Source organism: Engraulis encrasicolus, chromosome 11 (genome assembly GCF_034702125.1).
Source record: "Engraulis encrasicolus isolate BLACKSEA-1 chromosome 11, IST_EnEncr_1.0, whole genome shotgun sequence".
Lineage (NCBI taxonomy): Eukaryota > Metazoa > Chordata > Actinopteri > Clupeiformes > Engraulidae > Engraulis > Engraulis encrasicolus.
In genome coordinates this window covers 27255000-27269112 of record NC_085867.1, presented here as the reverse complement: position 1 = coordinate 27269112, position 14113 = coordinate 27255000, and the positions used below count along the sequence as shown (strand labels likewise).

General features: G+C 45.3%; 1 protein-coding gene across 4 annotated transcripts in view; it reads left to right on the top strand.

The window, feature by feature from the left end:
• The window catches only part of ric1 (RIC1 homolog, RAB6A GEF complex partner 1), a 39902-nt gene that overhangs the window by 11962 nt on the left and 13827 nt on the right, over positions 1 to 14113 (top strand). For 3 of the 4 annotated variants that reach the window (XM_063210314.1, XM_063210316.1, XM_063210313.1), the window contains exons 7-20: positions 1710 to 1801; positions 2100 to 2188; positions 2471 to 2615; positions 2992 to 3040; positions 3353 to 3556; positions 4642 to 4851; positions 4977 to 5015; positions 5144 to 5254; positions 8833 to 8922; positions 9676 to 9836; positions 11110 to 11248; positions 11549 to 11665; positions 12024 to 12155; positions 12668 to 12969. In XM_063210314.1, the coding sequence (XP_063066384.1) occupies positions 1710 to 1801; positions 2100 to 2188; positions 2471 to 2615; positions 2992 to 3040; positions 3353 to 3556; positions 4642 to 4851; positions 4977 to 5015; positions 5144 to 5254; positions 8833 to 8922; positions 9676 to 9836; positions 11110 to 11248; positions 11549 to 11665; positions 12024 to 12155; positions 12668 to 12969 (1880 nt within the window). The remainder of the gene's footprint in view (positions 1 to 1709; positions 1802 to 2099; positions 2189 to 2470; positions 2616 to 2991; positions 3041 to 3352; positions 3557 to 4641; positions 4852 to 4976; positions 5016 to 5143; positions 5255 to 8832; positions 8923 to 9675; positions 9837 to 11109; positions 11249 to 11548; positions 11666 to 12023; positions 12156 to 12667; positions 12970 to 14113) is intronic. The other variant, XM_063210315.1, reaches the window with a different exon arrangement.

The window sequence follows — 14113 nt, the reverse complement described above, 5'->3', positions numbered from 1 at the left end:
TGCTGATGGATGTGCTGTAATAGTCTGTCCTGTGTGCTGTCGGATAGACTAATGGCCTGTCCTGCTATCTGTACTATAGTGTAGACTCAGGGCCACTGGCAGCTTTGGCTGGGCCCAGGACTTTGAATTTCTCCTGTCATCTGTGCTGTAGTGTAGAGTCTACAGTTGCATAGCACTGGCTTAGGAGAATGACGTGATTCAAACAAAGAATGTGGGCGGGCTGTTGCATTCAAGAAACAAGGGTCAGACTTGTTATCGAAAAAAATATTTAGACCAAACACAGCAAGTCACGGCAAGTCATTGCAAGCTAAAACTGCCAAGTCCAAGTCGAGTCTCGAGTTAATGGCGTGCAAGTCGACTCGAGTCGCAAGTCGTTTCTGATCTTGAAATTTCAAGTCTCAAGTCTTCTCTTCACACCTCTGATTCGAGTCAGACACCAGTCCAAGTCTCAGGACTCGAGTCACCTCTCTGTTGTAGATTAATAGTCCATCTTCTCCTCTGTCATATAGTGTAGACTAATAGTCCATCTTCTCCTCTGTCCTCACGGCCATTATATTAGGAACACCTGGTACAACTGCTCATTGAGGTATATTTCTGATCAGCCAATCACATGGTGGCAACTCAATGCATTTGTGTATGTAGACATGGTCAAGATGATCTGATGCAATTTAAACAGAGCATCATAATGGGGAAGAAAGATTATTTAAATTAAGCCGAAAGGGCGTGATTTGGGTATTTCAGAAAATACTGATCTACTGGGATATTCACACACAACCATCTCTAGTGTTACAAATAATGGTACGAAAAAGATAAAAAATGCAGTGAGCAGCGATTCTGTGGGCAAAAATGCCTTGTTGATGTCAAAGGAGAATGGACAGACTGGTTTGAGCTGATACAAAGGCAACATTAAGTCAAATAACCACCCATTGCAATCATGGTATGCACAAGAGAATCCCTGATTACACAGAACATCAAATCTTGAGGCAAATAGGCTACAGAGGCAGAAAACCACACCTGTCAGCTAAGAACAGGAAAATGAGGCAACAATTTGGACAGGCTCACCATAAACGACACTAAAAGGTTGGAGAAATGTTGCCTGGTCTGATGAGTCTTGATATCTACTGCAACACTCAGGTGGAGTGGTCATAATTTGCCATCAACAACATGAAAACATGGGTCAACCCTGCCTTACATCAACGTTTCAGGATGGAGACATAATGGCATAAGGATATTTTCTTAGCACAATTTGGGCCAATTAGTAACAATTTATCTTTGTTGGAATGCCACAGCCTACCCGAGCATTGTTTCAGGCAGTTCTGAAGGGAAAAGGGGGTCCAACCCAGTACTAGAGAGGTGTTCCTAATTACGTGGCCGGTGAGTGTGGTCAGAGAGAATAGATAAGAGAGAGGTTCCGTTGGCCCATCGTTTCCGCAAGGAGGAGGGAGGGAAATCCCCCTTTAGGCAGACCTAAGGACTGTTCTATTCATTCTAGGAGTATTATGACACGCCCCTTTAGGCAGACCGGAACCTGGTCACGTTAGGTGCCCATAGAAACCTATTATGTTGGCATATCTCTATACTTAAAGAATCTCTGGTGTAGACTAATAGTCCATCTTCTCCTCTGTCCTATAGCATAGACTAATAGTCCATCTTCTCCTCTGTCCTATAGCATAGAGACTAATAGTCCATCTTCTCCTCTGTGTTGTCAGCAGCTGCAGGGGGTGTGGGCCGCTGATGTGACAGATGGCACGTGCGTGGCGGTCAACAACAAATACAGGCTGATGGCATTCGGATGCACCAGGTGGGTCCGCCCTCCGAGGGACATGAGCTAGATAATGACATTTATACCATAATGTTTAAAAAAACAGATTACTTTAGTACGTGTGTGTGTGTGTGTGTGTGTGTGTGTGTGTGTGTGTGTGTGTGTGTGTGTGTGTGTGTGTGTGTGTGTGTGTGTGTGTGTGTGTGTGTGTGTGTGTGTGTGTGTGTTTGTGTGTGTGTGTGTTTGTGTGTGTGTGTGTGTGTGTGACATGACTATTACATTCATACTATGCTATTTTACAGTAGATTGATGCGTGTGTTTTCTCATGTCATGTCAGTGGTTCGGTGTTGGTCTACATGGTGGAGACCACTACAGGGTCAATGCAGCTCTCGCACAAACTGGAGTTGACTCCAAAACACTACCCAGGTAAGGTGCTTAAAGTTTAGCATTGAGTTTATATGTGACAAAACAATGATTTCACACCCACTCCTCTTGGATGCATGTATTGTAAGCACATGCATCGGTACTCACAGGACCTTAATGGCTTAATAAGCTGGTGTGTTTCCCGTAGTCCCTGAACCCCAGAGTGACTGAGTGTTCATGTGTTTGTGTTTGTCCGTGCGTCTGTGTGTGTGTGTTTGTGCATGTGTGGATGTGTGTTTGTGCGTGCGTGTGTGTATGTGTGTGTGTGTGTGTGTGTGTCTTCAGATGTATGGAACAAGACTGGCCCTGTTAAGATGATTCGCTGGTCGCCTGACTACAGTGTTGCCATGGTAACCTGGGAGTGTGGCGGCCTGTCACTGTGGAGCGTGTTTGGTGCCCAGCTCATATGCACGCTGGGGGAAGACTTTGCGTAAGTTTGTCCCTCTTATGTTGCATATACACAGACAGGGCAGTTTCGAGATATTTTTGGGCCCTAGGCAAAGAGGACTTGCCTTGCAGAGCCTTCATTCAGACAGTGAATTAAGCATTCAGTTGTGTGCAACCCAATTTCTAGGATTGAAAGTTGTCAGAATTTCTGTCAGTGCTCAAATGTGCCTGATGCGTCACTGTATGTCAGCACACTTCTATGCTTCACTAAAGGAAGTAAACAAAGGACATTACTACGACAGAAAGTCTACTACTCCCAACACTTTCCAACTTTGCCATGCTATTCTGCTGACAACAAACTTGAAATGGGTTGGCAGGTCTGCTCTAATGCATACTTCTTGTGGTGCGTGTTCTTTCAGATATCGATCCGATGGCACCAAGAAGGATCCCCTGAAGATCAGCTCTATGGTAAGCTGTGTTCGAGAACTTTTATGGCAGCATTTACAAATGTACAATCGGCATACTACAAGGACACTGGCAAGCTGCAAACAGCACAAGCATGAGCTGTATTGGTGGCTTTTACAACAGCATTTACACATTTACTTTTTTTTTCTTTCTGGAAAACGTTTTATTTTGTTGTTTGTTTTAAATGAAAGTCTATTTATTTCCATAATTCTATTAAAATGTTTAACTTTCATAGGTAGCGCATAGATTCACGACCCACATTTTAAAGCAGCATGTGTGCCTTTTGCTAACGCTCTGCTTTCCTGTGGCCTGCAGTGCTGGGGCGCAGAGGGCTACCACCTCTGGGTGACTGAAAGGAGAGAGGAGCGCCCCGACACCGAGACGGAGACGGAGACGGAGACGGAGACAGAGGAAGGTGTGGAGGAAAAGATGGAGGAGGACAGGCCTGTTGACCTCAAGCAGGCTGGCATCCTGCAGTTTCAATTCGTCAAGAGCGCCCTGACTACCAACCCCTGCACGGTAACACATAGTGGTCGAGATCTTACTTTATTGTATAACTTAAAGTACTCTATCAGAGTTGGCTGACTTTGTGCTGCCACTGTTGCTTAGGCTTGACCAAGCTATCAGTTCACACTGCTACTAGGGCTCAATTTTATTTTGTTTAAATTATAATTTGAAGTTTGGTAAAATACAATTTCCATCGCTTTTACACTGTATAATGGGATTCAGCAGGGGTTACAATGAGACGATACTTATAGGTAGGGCTGCACAATTAATCGAAAATAATCGAAAATCGTGATTTAATTGTGATATCGAAATCGTGATTTCAATCAGGATTTAATGGTATCAATTGTGACCTGCCTTCGAGTGTCCTTGAAACCAGAACATACTGACAGGCTGGTGTTTCTGGCCAGAAATCTGTCCACCTAAGTTTCATGCTATTGCCTCTTACATAATTATTACAATTCAGTTTTATTTTGTTCATCCCGTATATAGTTTATTCTTGGTTATATTTCATTTTGATATAATTTAAAAGACAATTCAACAAAAAAATCAATAATCGTGATTAATAATCGTGATTTTAATTTTGACCCAAATAATCGTGATTATGATTTTTTCCATAGTCGTGCAGCCCTACTTATAGGTGTCCTAACCTGCCTCTCACCTGCTGGTATGTTTCGCCTTAGTCTTCACGCAAACATCTGGGTATCCCCCACAACCAACACGTTTTCGAAAGAGGCTCCTTGGTTGTGATTGGATAAACAATCTGTCCGTCATCTTAACTGACGACGTGCCATTTCAGCCATTCACATTTAACTCAACCTATGACGCAGCTGCGGATGACGTAACGCCAACCTATGGAAAATCCCTCTTCGCCATCCTGATTGGCTCATACGTCCGTCAGACTCTCACGAGCCTCAGATGATTGCGTGAGGAAACCTGAACATCCTCGCATGTAGTTTGGCAAAACGCAGCCAGATGGCGTAAGTCAAGTTATCCATGTGTAATCCCACTCTCTCCCTCTCTCTGCCTCACTCTCTGCCTCTCTCTCTCTTCCTCTCTCTCTCTTTCTCTGTCTCTCTCTTCTTGCCCCCTTCCTGCAGAGTAACCAGGAGCAGGTGCTTCTACATGGGGAGGATAGGCTGTACCTGACGTGGGGAGACACCACCCAGGCCCAGAGCGCCTCTCCGGACACCCCCTCTGGCGTGGACAAGAGCCCGCACCACAAGCCCGTCACCCTCCCCACCTCCGCCCCCGACCTCTCCCAGGGACTCTGCACTTTACTGGGCCACAAGCACTGGCATGTGGTGCAGGTAACCAACGAGTGTGTGTGTGTGTGTGTTTGTGGTGTGTGTGTGTGTGTGTGTGTGTGTTTTGTCCAGGCAGACGGAATTGTCACATGCCATGATGTTCGACTGTTTTTTTTTTTTCTTTGCAGATTCATAGCACATATCTTGAGAGCAACTGGCCTATACGGGTAAGCATGTCACAGTTTTCTCCAAAAATATACTGACGATGTGTTGATATATATGAATATAATATGACATGAATATAAATAACATGATGCATGCTTACTGTATCTACTTCAATTTGCTCCCAATCCAGTTTGCAGCCATCGACTCTGCTGGTCAGTGTATGGCTATCGCAGGGAGACGTGGGTTTGCACACTACTCCCTGTACACCCGGAAGTGGAAGCTCTTTGGCAACATCACACAGGTAAGAGACATCAGGTCGGCATAATGGGCAGTCATGGGTAAGCGGTTAGAGCGTCAGACTTGTGCCCAAAGCTTGCCAGTTGGTTGGTTGCTGTAGGCCTACCAGAAAACCTGCAGTGGAAAAGAGGCATATGGGACTAGGAGAATGAATGGAGTTCAATGGGAAAGTCAAGTCCAGTTAGGAGACTGAGGAGTAGGAGTTGATCCCACTACGTTGCATTGGTGATTGCGTGCCATGACTTCTCTTGGCCTACCGTATTGAAATTCTATGGTAGTGTTTTTTCTTTTTTTTTAAGTATGTTTTTTTTTGGGGGGGGCCTTACTTATGACCGGACAGTGTGATGCACGGGCCGGCCCGAACCCAGCGGGGCCCTCGGGTTAGCCCGCAGGGCGGGTGGGGCGGGCCGTTATGTTCTTAAGAATCCACGGGTTGCGGTCGGGTCGGATCAGATCACAGACAGTCGTCATAATTACACTAATTAGGCCTACACTGTTGACATCAGCGCACATCCGAGACAGTAGAATGCAAATTGACGGTGTATGCACATGTGCTTGCTCTCTCTCCCCCTGCGCACAGAAACAAAATGCAAGCAAGCAGCCAATGTGGAGCTCTCGCTCTCCTTCTGCTTCTAGTTCCCGCGCATCACTATAGCGTGGACTCACGTGAAGCTCTCGCTCTCTCGCCCCCCGCTCTCACTCAAAGAGAAGCAAGCCGTCTAAATATTTTAGCTTAATGGTGATGGACATTGATTNTTGAACATTAGNCTATTTAAGCAGTTGAAATAAAAAAGCACACTGACAACAACCGATCCACAGGACTTAATCTATTATTTTATATCATGGCATTCTCCAAAGACTATGGCTATTTAATCCGTTTTGCTTTCTCTGTCCTTTATGAAAGCGCTTGCGTTCAGCCCCCGAAGGCTGTTGTGTTCCGCTCCTATAGCGAGGCGGTCACTTTCCCAAGGTGAAGTGTTCCAGCCTTGCGAGTAACGCGCATTTTCCCCATCGCGGGCTTAACGTTATGCATATCTGGCGAGGTAAACGTTACGAATATGCCCTGCTTTTAAGTTTGCCCCAACCCAGGATGTTTCCATAGGCTATGGCCTGATATCCAGGGCTGATATGCACCACAACTCAACGCGCTTCAAATGCATGTTAAACTCGCGCCTCTCAGTCTACAAAGAGTAGCCTATCGGTAACATTCTTTGCATTGACCACCATCGGTTGAGTTTTAGAATCAATACAAAAAAGACACGTCTATAGCCTACATGGTCTTGTCATCCAGCATATCGAAAATAGGCGAGTGGCTACTTCATCCTCAAATCTTAGTTAGTTCTAGGCTATTAGCAGATAACTGTTGGTCTTGCATTCATCAAAGGAGTTCTACTTAGCGGTTGCCTACTTCAGATGCTAATGAATGGTTCGAAAGGAAAATAATTTATGTTCATGTATGTTCAGGACAGTCTTGCAAAGAGACAACCGACTATGTCGAATAATTGGTCAAGGCGCGAGATGAGGAATACTTCAGGGCTATTGGAAAAAAATGAAGAAACTAAAGCACGCGACGCTTGCACAGTAGAGATGGGATTTATGGCTCTTTTTCGGGATCCGGATCTTAGTGGCTCGTTCCTTTCAAAGAGCCGTTCAAAAAACTGGCTCTTTTGGCTCTTTTTTAAATTATTTATTCAGTGTTAAGAATGTAATATTTTGACTCCTCCTCAAGGTAATGTTGTCCAAACAACAACTGATTATTCTCCAGCTTCTAAAGACTGTCTTTTCCTCTCTTTGAGGCAAACAATTGTTTTTTTCCCCAAATTTAATTAGTCTGGTCGAGGTCACATGCTTAAAATGAATGAAAAATGAACGAAATAACGGTCGAGTGGCTCCCCCAGCTGTGATCCGGTTCCCATCGTTCACTTCAGGGAGCCGTTCAAAAGAACTGGCTCGTTCATGAACGACACACCTCTATTGCGCAGGCTATAAACAAGCTATGCGCCCCGAACATCACTGCAGTGCTTGTTGTTCGATGACTTGAATCGAAACATTTATAAGGACATCAGGGCTATCTTATTGATTCCTGGAATACCACCTCAGCCAGCTGAAAGCAGAGTAGCAGTCCCATGTGTCAAATGGTAAGATAATGCCATTCTTGTCTTCATTTAACGTTTTAAAACTCAGCCTTCCCTTGACACACTCATGTCGGCTACATCACATCAGTTCAAATGCAATCTTTAATACAGCCTATCATGAAGTTTTAAATGTTATGCAAGGTATAGGTTGCAAGGGTGTCCATAGGTCTTGATTGATACCTGGTGTTGGGGGTAATAGATCAATTGGCCTAAATAAATGTGTTGTGGTATATTCCTTAGTTTTACTTGAATAGCATACGTCTATTTGTATCCCCGAGTGTTAAAAGCAGGAGAGCCTGAACGTTGTAACCTCGGCTGGAGGTAGGCCTATTCGCTTTCGCTATCGTTGTCGCATGTAGCCTTCTAAAATGCATTTTATCTCCAAGTGTTTATTTAATAACAATTGGCTATACAGCAATTCTGTGAAAGTAGTCATCTTTCCATGGGAATAGCAAAGTCCAGCACGCGCGCACGCTTATTTCTCTCCTTCCATTGACAACCCACAAGCTCCAACAAGGGGAGGGAAAAACAGCGCTGTCCATGCGCTTCCTAACAGGTGGCGACCCCACCACGTCTCACAGCCATGAGCACACAGACAACCCGACCGGCACCCCACATCATAGTAAATTCATATGGCACGCACAGAGCTTAGGTGTCTGATGTGGCAACGAAAAATGGAATTAAAACCACAATCGTCAGGTGGATGTGCTGCGGTCAAGATGCTAGACTAACTTTATTGATCCAAGAGGGAAATAAAGGGTGAATGGCTGCCACACGCAGCTGGCAGTCTAGGACATTACGCATCCCCTCGGCGCCGCCGCCGCATACATTTAATTTATGTTTATTTAATATGCCCATAGGCTATATCAAATACACATTTATTTAGGCCTATTAAACAAAAACAAAAAATAAGCGGGGCGGGTCGGGTCGGGTTAAAAATCATTGTGTAATATTTCGGGCCGGGTTGGGTTGGGTTGGCTGCGTGATGGGTTGGGTTGGGGCGGGCTGTAAATATCAACGGCCCGCGCACCACTACCGGACAGTGTGAGAGGAGATAGGAAATGAGCAGGAGAGAGACATGGGGTAGGGCTTGGAAATGACACCAGTCGGACACGAACCAGGGTCCCCATGGGCATGCAAGCCCAAATGTGGGGGGCTTAGCGCACTGGGCCACAGTGACCCCCAGTTTTGGGTTATCTTAATGAAAGAAGATCTTAGCTTAATCTATGAGCATAGTTTTGCATGCATTATTCTATCATAGTCTTTTCTCTTCATGGCGCCATTCACCTAAGCAAGGTTTCCCGTGCCTGAGACTGATGCTACCACGGCCATGTTTAACCGTGGAAACCGTGTTATCAAGGTTTAAGATCTGTCCGTTTCTTCACCTTACAGAAGTAGTTTGTATGCTGGCATTCAACATCCTTGTGTCCTTGCGTGTGTGTCTCAGGAGCAGAACCTGACGGTGACAGGAGGGCTGGCCTGGTGGAACGACTACGTGGTGATCGCCTGTTACAACTTCACCGATCAGCAGGAAGAGGTGAGTCACTGACAGCCCTTACACTATGTACACACACACACACCGCTGCTATTTACTAACTTCACGCTTGCTCGCTTACTTGCCACTCTCTCATGAAACGTTCCCGCCGGCTTTAACTGCCAATGTACAGGCGAGAAGTACCGAACTGGTACCAATTGGTCTGTGCTGTGTCACTTGTTATAGAATAATCCAAACACTATGCTTGATACTGGAGGAGTCATCTTGGGGGCAGATGGTCAGACTGCCCTACAATGGGAAAGTGGAGTTAACTATGCTAGCATTGAAACTGGTGCCTTCGAAGTTTTTGGTATTAGGTTGGATATTGTAGTTACTGCCGATTTGATATAGCAATATCTCTAAATCGGGACACATTTGGACAATAAGGCAATGTCACAAGATGAAGGAGGTGTCATCAATGCCTTTTTCAATATAAACTCAATTTTGTCCAACTATGTAGTTACTGCACTTTGCCTTTGTGTGGCAGCAATGCGTTCTTGAGTACCACCTGACTCCTAATGTAGTGTAATGTAATATTGTGTAGTAGTGTAATGCATTGTAATGTAATGTAGTGTAGTATAATGTAATGGTGATGTTCCTGGTGCCCTACAGTTGCGCCTGTATCCGCGGTCCTCCAACCTGGACAATGCCTTTTGCAGCACCACCCGACTTCTAGTGTAGTATAATGTAATGTAGTGTTGTGTAATGTAATATAGTACTGTGTAATGTAATGGTGATGTTCCTGTTCCGCTACAGTTGCGCCTGTATCCGCGGTCCTCCAACCTGGACAATGCCTTCTGCAGCACCACACGGCTGCACTCGGACACTCTGCTGCTCAACGTGTTCCGCAACATGGTGGTCCTCTTCAGGGCAGACTGCTCCATATGCCTCTACAGCATCACCAGCAACCAGGACAGGTCAGACACACACACACACGCACGCACACACGCACGCACACACGCACACACACACACACACACACACACACACACACACACACACACACACACACACACACACACACACACACACACACACACACACACACACACACACACACACACGCACACATGCATGGACGCACACACACACACGCGCGCGCACACGCACACACGTTATGCACACACACATGCATGGACGCACGCACACACCAAACAAGACAGGTCAGACGCACGCACGCACGCACGCACGCACGCACGCACGCACGCACACACGCGCACACACACACGCGCGCACACACACACACACACACACACACACACACACACACACACCAAGGACAGGTCAGACGCACGCACGCACACACACGCCAACCAGGACAGGTCAGACACACACACACACACACACACACACACACACACACACACACACACACACACACACACACACACACACACACACACACACACACACACACACACACACACAAACGGGCGTGCGCGCACACACACACACACAGCATCACCAGGCAAGCAAACGCACACATTTCACACTCCGCCTCTGTCAAGTCAAGCTAAAGAAAAAAGGAACGAGGCCTGAAACAAAAGCTCCGACATCATCCGTCTGCAGAGCTGTGCGTGTCTTCAGGTTTCCTCAATGGCTTTTCCAGATGTCAAGATGACCTCAGTTTCATGGGTCGTAGGTTTTTGGCTTTTTCCTACAAACTGAGGAAATGCCTTTGTCTGAAAACAGGGTCTTGTCTCAACAGCTTCTGCATACCTTCTGCTTCATGGCAAAACAGTTTGTTCACATTGTCAAATATGATTATTGATGTTTTTATCCATGTTGTTTTGCCTGTAGTTAATTCTGGCACTGGAGCCGTCCTGTACTGTACTTGGCAATGGTCCCTGTCAAAGAAGAAAATAAACAGATATAAAACATAACTAAACTGCTGACTGCTTGTGTGACCTGCGGGATATAAAAGCACACTTTCAAAATCTGTCTGGACTACCCGACAGGAACTTGAACTAAAATAAACACGCGTTCAGAAAATCGGACTTGACCTACTTCAGTAGACATGATGAAGTTTGAATCCACTTCTGGCGCTTCCGGATGATAAACATAAACTTTTTTCCGGAAGAAACTTCCAGAGAACTAATTAGTCAGCCTTTAAACCCATTTTTTAAAAATGTGTAAATATACTTTTCCTCGGCTATAAACCTTGTTCCCAAACGTTCTATCTCCCTACAGTTCCACCCCCTTGCCATGTGTGGAGCTGTTGCAGGAGGTCTCCATGTCTCGCTACATCCCCCACCCCGGCCTGGTGGTATCAGTCACGCTCACCTCAGTACGCACCGAGACGGGCATCACCCTCAAAACTCCTCAGCAGGTATGTACACCATGAATATGTATTGCCTGCCTTTCTACCGTCTCTGCTTCCAGCCTGACCTACAGTGTGAGGAAAATTTGCTGTGATGTACCCTGTGTATGATTTTTGGTGTTGTTTTGACTAAATGTTTTCTTTTAAAGTTTATCCATTTAAATCCAGGGATGCATTATTTAAAGCAATAGTAAATGCACAACATGTGCAGCCCATAGACTAATCTAATCATCTCTCTCTCTCTGTCTCTCTCTGTCTCTCTCTGTCTCTCTGTCTCTCTCTCTCTCTCTCTCTCTCTCTCTGTATCAGGTGTGTCTAGCGGAGAGCATCATGCTGAACATCGCTGGCCAGCTGATCATGCTGCAGAGAGATCGCTCGGGGCCCCAGGTGCGGGAGAAAGACCCTGCGCTCAACCAGAAGAAACTGGTGAGACACGCACGCATGCACACACCCACACCCACACCCACACCCACACCCACACCCACACACCCACAGGGGGGTAGATTTGGGTCCTCAATATATTGCATGTATGGGGTGAGAAGATGACTTTGTCCTGTACCCTGCCAAATCCGTCAGCATCCCTGGGTTAGAAGTCTTTCTTTGCCCTTTGTCCTTTCAGGCCCCCTGTCTTGTGACGCAAAACTTGACGTCATTATTTATATCTTTTCATGATAGTTGCCCTTTGCTTCCCCGGTGGAGTTGGCACAATGTGTTGAGATTATGTCTGTATTTATAGTGTCCTGTACTGTATATAATAATTCTTATTTACATATTTGTATCCCAGCTGCCCTTTGGCTCCCCGGTGGTGCTGGCCCAGTGTGTGGAGATTGTCTGGACGACGTGTCGCAGCAGCAGCAGGAAGAAGCGCCATCTGCTGGAGGCTCTGTGGCTGTGGTGCGGAGAGGCTGGCATGAAGGTTATTATTGTTATTTATTATTATTATTATTATTATTATTATTATTATTATTATTGTTATTACTGTGGTTGTGGTGTGGAGAGGCCCACATGAAGGACACTCTGCAATCCCTCACCACAGGGTAAGAACCACTGTCCCAAAGGAGCATACACCCTGTGTTACATGGATCACGGAAACGTGCATCAGAGAGAGTAGAGGTAGAGAGAGGTTCCATTGGCCCATTGTTTCCAGGTTCTATTATTGCATGGAGGAGGGAGGGAAATCCCCCTTTAGGCAGACCTAGGCAGACCTATAAGGACTGTTCTATTCAATGCTAGGAGTATTATGACATGCCCCTTTAGGCAGACCGATTAGGCAGATGTTAGGTGCCCAACCTATTACATTGGCATATCTCTATATACTTAAAGAATCTCTGCGTGCACTCATGAATCATCTCTACCTTATCAATCATTGCTGGTATGATTTATCCTTCTTACCATACTGAAAGTCTTTGCTCCTGCGCTGCTTTGCAGGTGTGGCTGCCGCTGTTCCCCCGCGACCACCGCAAGCCGCAGTCCTTCCTGTCGCGCCGCATCATGCTGCCCTTCCACATCAACATCTACCCGCTGGCCGTGCTGTTCGAGGACGCGCTGGTGCTGGGCGCCACCAACGAGACCGTGCTGTACGACAGCGTCAGCGGGGGAGGGGGTGGAGGAGGAGGAGGAGGGGGGCCGCAGCTCGTCAGAGAACCACTAGAGGCGCTGTTCCCCTTCTGCACTGTGGAGCGCACCTCACACATCTACCTGCACCACATCCTGCGACAGCTGCTGGTCAGGTGAGGGGCTGGCATTTTGGCCGTTACTTTATGCATGTACACACAGGGCTCTAAATGAACTTTTTTCATCACCAGCCAAAATGGCTAGTAGATGCTAATCTATACACACTTATTAATGGGTCAAAGTGGATGGTAAGTCTGTCTTTTCTACCAGTCAAACTGAAATTTCACCAGCATTTGGTCGTTTGGCTGGTGTTACTTTAGAGCCCTGCATGCGCGTATGCTGACTTGTTTTGTGCGTGAATTGCTTTTACTCTGACTTGTTCGGTGTCCCTGGGTACCTTCAAAAGCGCTAATAACTACATTATAATGTAGGGATGCACCGATACCGATACTGGTATCGGTATCGGCTCCCGGTACTGCTCATTATACTCGTACTCGTACTCGTCAAGCACTTGCCGATACCAGCTACGAGTACTACTATTACTCAAAACAATGCAAAATATTGTTATGTTCTGTGGACTTGAAATCAGCATGGAAAAAAGTGCCACCTCATACATTTACTAACATTTAAATCTACATGGAAATGGACAATAAAAATATCACAGGCGGAAAAAAACAAGGCCATGCATTTATTTTCATTGTATTTTGGTGGTAAAAGGTACCGGTATCGGTACTCGGTATCGGCAAGTACACACATTAATGTACTCGTACTTGTATCGGTTTTCAAAAAAGTGGTATTGGTGCATCCCTAATATAATGTACAGTATTATAGTATGCGCTCTGAATAAAAGAGCAAGTCAATCAAGTGTGCGGTAAACTATTTCCTTTTTAAGTATTATAGTATAGTTTATTATAACCTATGCTTTTATACACTGTGCATATTTGTTACAATACATTATAGAATAATCACAACAATCATTCAATATTGTAATTATTTCATATTATATTTTATAATGTGTATAATGATTATAGACATGCATTAATATGATGATAATGACAATAATATGATATGATGTAATTATTACATTATTTTTTAAGCCCTCATGTATTATTATTATTATTATTATTACTGTTCTTCTGAATAGGAACCTGGGTGAGCAGGCCCTGATGCTGGCCCAGTCGTGTATACACATGCATTTATATGATGAAAAATGTACGATGTATGATGAAATCATTATCCTAAATATTTGTAACACTATTA